The sequence below is a fragment of the Merops nubicus genome, unplaced genomic scaffold, assembly GCF_000691845.1.
Source record: "Merops nubicus isolate BGI_N331 unplaced genomic scaffold, ASM69184v1 scaffold19058, whole genome shotgun sequence".
In the NCBI taxonomy this organism is placed as follows: domain Eukaryota; kingdom Metazoa; phylum Chordata; class Aves; order Coraciiformes; family Meropidae; genus Merops; species Merops nubicus.
In genome coordinates this window covers 46,806-54,512 of record NW_008627939.1, presented here as the reverse complement: position 1 = coordinate 54,512, position 7,707 = coordinate 46,806, and the positions used below count along the sequence as shown (strand labels likewise).

At 43.4% G+C, this 7,707-nt stretch overlaps 1 protein-coding gene across 1 annotated transcript in view; it reads left to right on the top strand.

Moving 5' to 3' along the window:
• The first annotated feature begins 3,839 nt into the window (after window positions 1-3,839).
• Window positions 3,840-7,707, top strand: part of SYNE3 (spectrin repeat containing, nuclear envelope family member 3) — a 34,321-nt gene continuing 30,453 nt past the window's right edge. Inside the window, 3 exon segments of the mRNA XM_008946517.1 lie at window positions 3,840-3,983; window positions 6,869-7,041; window positions 7,495-7,707. The exon segment at window positions 7,495-7,707 is cut by the window's right edge and continues 19 nt beyond it. Of these exon segments, the coding sequence (XP_008944765.1) occupies window positions 3,840-3,983; window positions 6,869-7,041; window positions 7,495-7,707 (530 nt within the window).

The window sequence follows — 7,707 nt, the reverse complement described above, 5'->3', positions numbered from 1 at the left end:
CCCAAGTGACCTTACTGAGAAGGTCCCAGGAGAAGGATGAAATGGAAGTCAGGGGGAGGGGCCTGGTGTCACTTCTCTTGACTTGCCACACCATGGAAACATGCTGGTGTCTCAACCACTGCAGGAACTGGGGCCATCCAGAGATCGTCTGTGAGGTACTGGGGACCAGTGAGAGAAGATTCCAGAGATAGTGGGGCCTATAAACAGGGGCATATGCAAGTGTTGGGGGGACTTTCTACACTGAACACCCCTGTTGGCAGGTCCAATGCTGGATCCAGGTCTGGTGGTGTCTTTCTCTTCCTCTTCCTCTTCTCTTCAAGTTGTTAAGAAACACAGGGCCTACCTTGATTTCCCATAAAGCCACACAGCTTAGGTGGATATAACTGTGAGGGGGCCAACGCTTACACAATACTTGTTCTGTAGAAACCTCCCATTAAAGTTGATCTCTATATATGAACCTTGAGTGTTATTTCACCTTGATCCACACAAAGGGGATTTACAAATCTGAGTCACTTTCCACCCTCCCCATGGATGGGACCTGACAGCCTCAGTGGTCTTCTGCTGTTGCAGGTTGGTCTGTGAGTGCTTGTATTGCACAGCTGAGCAGCTCAGGCCTGTTCCAGGAGCTTCTGTATCTCCTTTATATTTATTTCCTGTGCTGTCGAGAGCCTTGTAGTTCGAGTCTGGAAGTATTGCTCAATCATTTACTCCCAATGATGCAGCAGAAATGGGGTAAATACTGTTCTTTCATTAACATTGATCCAGGAGTCATTTTTCCCAGCTTTAGGAGTGTTTGCAGAGAAATTACAGATATTGCCCAATTTCAGGTAGTCAACAGCTTATCTTCCTCCCAAGCAGACAAAGTCAGAAAACATGCATATTCCTTGCAGATATCAACTCAAGCCTTTAATGCCTGGGAAGGGTGAGCCGGCTCCAGAAAAGCTTCCAGACCATTGTAGCTGCTTGTTTCAGCCAGGATCTGGCTGCCCAGCATTGAGGAAGGAAGGAGGACAGGACACAGTCAGTCTCAAGAGGCAGCCATGTCAGGTGTTGCAGGTCACAGCTCCCATGAAATCTGCCTGGGTATTGGGTCAGAGTCCGTGCTAAATTTCGTCGTCTTTATGGTGTTAGCTGTAGGATTTGCGTGGTCAAAATCAGTTAATCATGTTATGCAGGCAGCTGGAGTAGCAGCAAAGTTTATTCCTTTGCAAACTGGTGATCTTAATATTGAAATAACAGATTTCATGGCTTCCTGCATTGGGTGGTTATATGGGATGCCTCTGTGGGGGATGTAGGTCTCTGTATATGTGGTTTTTTGGAAAGAAAATTCTTGTGCTCAGGGGAGAGCAGTGTGAGAGCAGAGTGTTTCTTCATGCTTGAGGACAGTAAGTTTTCCACTGCTTCTTAACCATGCCTGATTGCCAACTACTTTTTGTAAGACTATAGGACTAGGATCACGTAATGTTCTGTATCTGCAATTTCAGGACTGGAGTCCTGAGAAGCAAATTTTAAATAAATGGAGGTTGCCATGAGAAACCTCTCCTAGGAAATGAATGCCACTCCTCATCAGAGTCTATCCAGCAAATGTACTGCAAGTTTTTGTTTCACAATAGCATAACTGGAATTGCCACAGCTTGCACTCGGGCATTCAGAAATTATTTGCCTAAAAATATATGTATATAACACGGAAAACTTTAGGGGACAGGCCCTCTACAGCTGCCAGGTATCGTGAGAAATGTTGATGTGAAAATGAGTTGATCAGGCAGCTACAAAGAGATGTGTGCTCTTTTCTGAGGGCTGGATACTGTAACTATAATAACATGTATATATTATAACTATAATAATATGAACTATAATAATAATTGAGCCATCAGTGCTGGACCAATCATAGTTGGAGAAAGACACAGCTGTGTAGCAATCCACTGAGAATAATATGACTACTTTAGCTGGCTTCATGCTTAGGCCTCCTGTGAGGTAAGTCAGTGGTTTTAGCTTTAATTATATATCCTGTCATATTTTTTATATTTGAGAGGAGTAGCTGCCTTGTGCCACACCACCTTCACTAAATCCAGTACAGCCTGTTCTGCTCTTTAATCTTTACAAGGTGGGGTCCCACATTTTAAAACTGCTCACTAGCTCTCAGAGCTACAACAGTGGATTCTGCTGCTTGACATCTCTCACTTAAGGAGGAATTCCCTCTTCCATGCAAATGCAGCTCTGCTGCATGGAGGTCTGACCTGTCCTCTGTTCCAGTGATCCCTCTGAGTAGTGCAGTAGCTGCTCTGTAGGTGCAGTTCTCTCCCTCTGTTCTGGGAGCTGTTCAACATAAAGCCTGCCGAAAGCTGGGAAGAACAGTTTAAACTGTTTCTGTTGCCAGATAGCAGTGTTGTGAACACTACCGTCTTGTTTCCTCTGCTCTAATGTGGAATAAAATGCACTGTGAGCTACAAGGGAGGACATCTAACATTGCATGAATCCTTTTATCTTGTGGACAGGAATAACAGAAGGATGGTGTGAAGCTTTCTGAAAGTGGGCAGAGGAAGTATGGTTCTCAGTTGTAAAGACTAAGCTGCTGAGAGTTAAAGCAGTTACAAAACACCCCTGGTCCAGCTTTGCCCAGAGCCCTGCTCTGCCTCTCGCACCAAGTACTTTCTTCCATGTGAATTGTTTTATGAAAACTGAGGGGGCTGCTGTGGAACTGAATTCTGGACATCAAACTTGGGTTCAGTAATTAAGCCTTAAACTTTGTGCTGCAAAAATATTTCAGTGATGAATAACAAAGAGGAAGAGTATTGTAATTTACAAGAGACACTGCTTGGCTGACAGTAGTTGTAGGATGTGATCCAAAACCATTTAATGTCAATGGCTGTCGTTGTGTTCACTCCAGTGGAGCTGACCTACAGGGGGCTTTGTAGTGATTCATCCTTATTAAAGTTTAGCACAGCAGTGCCTAAGGGCGAGCGTAGGATGGCTCTCCTCTATTGTACAGGCACAAAGGAGGCCTCTCTGGGCAGCAGAGAGCTTATACTCTAAACAGAGAAGACACAAGAGCACATCAACAGAGCAGCCAAACATCATACCCTCTTGCTGATTGGGAAGGGGCATCAGGAGAGAGGGAGGGGGAAGATTAAAAGCTTTGCCCTTGGTATGGAGTAAGAGGTGGCAAAAAGAGAAGTCCGTTGGTGTCCATTTTCCCATGTGATGGCTTGTGAGGGGTTTGTCTTGTCTGGTCAGGTCAGTTCCTGCTGTTTGTGTATCCTAGACCACCTGCATGTACGTTCAGACCTCTCCATGGTCCTAGCAGAACAAGTTAACTGAAGGCCTAAGCATCTGATCCTGATCTCACCAGGTTTAAATATTAAATATGTCTAAGTTAAGCATCTGCTGAAGTGCTCTGCTGTCTGATGTCAGGTGCTTGGTACCTGAGCCTGGAAGGGCCCGGGGAGAGTTTTGTACTGACTAGGCTCTGGAAAAAAAGCAGCAAGCATTTGTGATTGGTGTAGCCAGTCTGGAATACACCACAAACACCAGATTAATCTCATTTGAAAGCTTTGAATTACAGCTGTTCACTGTAATGTAGCCTCCCACAGTTCCCCACCTTCTTTTTGTTTCCTGGTGTATTTTCATTTGGGAAAGCTGCAGTGCGAATGCGTTCTCTGTGCTCAGCCGTGTTGTGAAACTGGTGGTACTTTTCTGGTACTCTCATTAAAAAGGAAAGCCACAACATCATTAGCTTTTCTCCCTTCCTCCTTTAGACTGCCTTGAATGCATTCCTGTTTAGGTCTTAACCCAAACATGCTAACTTCTGTTTCTTATTCTTTTCAGCTTCTTCTAATGCAATGACTCAGCAGCTACAGGATGAATTTGACAGTAGCGTGGAGAATGCAGAAGCTTGGATGAAGGCCATACAAGAGAGACTGAGGATCAATGACAAGACCGAGGGACCTCGATCTGCCCTAGAAGCCAGACTGAGAGAGACTGAGGTGAGGGAAGAGTAGTGTAGTGGTTCAGAGGTGGCTGTCACTGCTGCCATTGTTACAGCTGTTATTGCTGTGAGCTCTGGAGGTTTCCATTAGGAAACTGTCAGCTGCCCATGCTTGCTGCAATATTGGTCCATGTGGATGGGTTTACATCTGTATTTTTTCTAATTTTTCCATCTGTAAAATGTTTACCAATCTTGCAGAAAGAGGATGGCAATTTGATATCACAGGTTTCCAAGTGTTTCAGATTGATTTGGAAGACTAGCAGCAGGTTTGGCAGGTTACTCTCCTGTGAGCATACTCAAACCTGGAACAATTGTTGCTGCTCACAGTTACTAGAGAGTGATTTGCAGAAGTCCAGCACATAGTACAAGAAAATCAGACCACAGTAGTGTTCCATCTCCTCCAGGACTCTGGCACTGATAGAGGAAGACTGCAGTGTCAAAGTAATGAGTTGTTCTAGAGCAATGCCCTTGTCCTTTTCCATAAAGCCTGGCGATAAGAGGGTTTACAACTTTCCGTTGTGATCCATCTAATGAAAAGGTAAACATGTTCACTTTTTTCTCACCTTACTTAATTTCTTCTATAACTCTTCTCACAGAGATCCCGTTGCAGATTGCGCCTGTTCTCTCACTGTGATTTCACATTCATTAACTTCAGTTTCATTAGATGTTATCTTGTTCTTGTAATCCCAGAGAACGAAACACTCCTGTTTGTCCCATCTCTGCCGTTCGCGATTAGAGGGAGTGCTAGGATTTCTGTGATTAACATTGAAACTATTTTTATACTTGTATTACCTTTAATTCCAATTAGTCTATTTTTAAATTAAATGCCCAAATCTTTCCCATCATGATTTAACCATAAGTCTTCCTTTCTGTGTATCTGCTCATGTTTGGAGTGCTTCCTGTGAAGTTTAACAACTCCAAAGAAACACTGCAGGCTCATGTGGAGTCCGAGGTATAGTTTACATGGTGGTACAGCAGTGCCTTCAGCCTTTTTCCTGAACTGTGCCTCACTGAAGGCTGGATCTTGCCTCTGGCATAACAGAAAGACTGTTCATGGAGTGATAGATGATGGCTAGACTTGTATGTCAGTCTTGAAAAGCTGAAGTATTTCCTCTCAGTCTATAGATTTATTTCTGCCCTTAAATTTATTTTCCCTCTTTCCTTTTTTTTTTTTTTTTTTTTTTTCTGGGAGACTGATATGTACAGTCTCATAAAACGTGCAAGGAACACAGGAACTTGAGTAAGGAAAGGGGATAGTTTGGCAAAGGGGTTTGTTCGTGGCACAGATAACAAGATGTAAGGTTTAGAGGTTTGTGGTGATTTAATATCATCTGGGCTGAAGCCTGTTGACTTCTGTGGGCTTTGGAAATTCATCATTCTAAAGAATAGCAAATGTTTGTACTCTCTTTACCTGCCTCTTGCTCTCTCATCCTGCCTCCTTTCTGGGCCCGGCTTCCCTGTCCAGCTCACGTGTCCTCATGGTGTGCTTATTGCTACACCTATTGTTTTCAAATCCAGTCATCATTTTTTAGTTCTGTTCTTATATCTGGCTTGCCTTTTTTTTTTGCACGCTTCCTTCCTGTGGTTTATTTTCTTTTAATTTGTTAATGAAAATGCCAGCCAAAGATAGCAATAATTTAAAAAACAGATTTGAAAAAGAAAAATGCCTGAACAGCCACTTCTTTCTATCTGGCTGTTGTTTGCTTTCACTTGCTGGAAAAATGTCAGGCTTGGAATACAGCATTACTCTTAAATTTTTCCTGTTGGGTGATAGGTATGCCTTTTATTTTCTTTCTCTGCCCTACCCTTTGCCCTGTTTTCCTGCATTCTTTTGATCACACGTGTCATAGTAGGTAGTTAGTCCCAACACCCATTTGTACATCACATGCAGATGTGCTGTGTGCCTGCCAAAAGAACAGTCTTTTTCCAGAACGTGAGAGTGGAAATCCAAAAGCCAGTGATTTGTTCTCACCTTTGCAGTAACTGATGTGATTGTTTTGAGCAAATCTCATAGGCCTAATCTTTCCAAAAGTAGTTGCTGATTTTGAATGCCTCCATGTTTTCATGATAGACGCCTTTTCCTTTAAACTTGAAAGCCTGCAGTTTTCCAGGAGTTTGTGGTATAACAGCAAGAAAAGTTGATGTGATGGTATCAGAAGTTTGGATAAAGTGATGCTGAAAGCTGACATCCACACTGGGGCATAATTAATCTCCTACATTGTGCAGAACTTGTGTTTCCATCACTGGGTGGAAACAGGAAGAGAGTCTACTTAAAATTAGATGGCTTAACTTTCAGTTCCAGGCATTCCATTTGTGTAAGATACACGTTTTCACCAGTTCATAACTTAGCAATTTAGAGTCAAAGCAATTTTTGGTAGCAGGCAGAAAATTCCACTAGTTAATTTCTCTTGGCTTGCTTTCTGAGCCAACTCTTTTTTTGTAGTAAGAAGCCTTTTCAGTATGCTTCATGATTTCTTATAGTAGTAGAGCTTAACACTGAGACGTTGCAATGTACCCTGTGGAGATTGCCTCTGTGTTTTTTGCAGGTGCAGGAAAATAACTGGCATGTGGCAACATGGTGCTATAACTTTATAACAGCAATGGAAACACAGCCACAGATCATTTGATAGAAGATGTTCTGGTTTTTGTAGCTAACTTAAATGTGTTTCAACGGCTGTGCGGTTTTCAATTAAATTCAATCCTTCAGGATGTTTAAAAAAAAAAAAAAAAAGAACCACAAGTGTGAAGGAAAGTTTGTATTTTCCTTTCAGGAGAAGCTTTGCAGAGGGGACTTCATGATTCCTGCATAAAGTCAAAGTTTAAATTTCATCAGTTCTGCTTGCTTCCTTTTCATGCTTTCAGTCTCATTTCTTTTTCTCATAGAAAATACGTGCACTAGAACCAGAAGGCAGCTTGAAAATGGACTTGGTTCTTGTGAAGGCAGATGCTGCTCTTCGCAGCGTTGGTGAGGACAAGAAGCATAAGGTGCTATCTAAACTGAAAGACATTAAAGCCTTGTGGGAAGAGACAGCCATATACATCACTCACTGTCACAGGTAAGACAAAGGTGCTCTTTGCACAAGCCTGCTCTTTGTTGCTGTTTGCTGTGTTGAGGCAGTTGTCTCATGCAGTGCTTTCATAGGGTGCTTCCTGCCTCTCTCTGCTGCCTGGATTGTGGGTAGCGGTCACGGCCAGTCCCGGTCCTGGGAGCGTGTTGGGGACATTGTGGGGAGAGAGGGCTGATAGCACCTCAGTGCTTGCTGCCTTCACAGACCCAGCCACCTCGTGGTCTAGAATTGTACCTGGTTTGGCCAGGTACAGAAACCTTATATAGAGTATTTCCTCCCCAGAGCAGGTGGGACCTGGGAAATTAATCTGGACCCTCTGAAGTCAAAGGAGCTTAAAATTGCTGAGAACATTGTCCTTTGTTCTGAAGGCCTTTTGAGCTTGCCAGTCTCTGCTGCTCCCATCATAATTTCATCTAACTCATCTCTTGCTCTCCCCACCAGCCGTATCGAGTGGATCTGGCTGCACTGGAGTGAGTACCTGAAAGCCCAAGATGAGTTTTACGCGTGGATTCACAACATGAGGGTGACTTTGGAGCCTGACATTGAGCTGCAGCTTGGCTTAAAGGAGAAGCAGTGGCAGCTGAGCCATGCTCAGGTTCTGCTGAATGATGTTGTAAATCAGTCGGTCCTGCTGGAAAGGCTACTAGAGGAAGC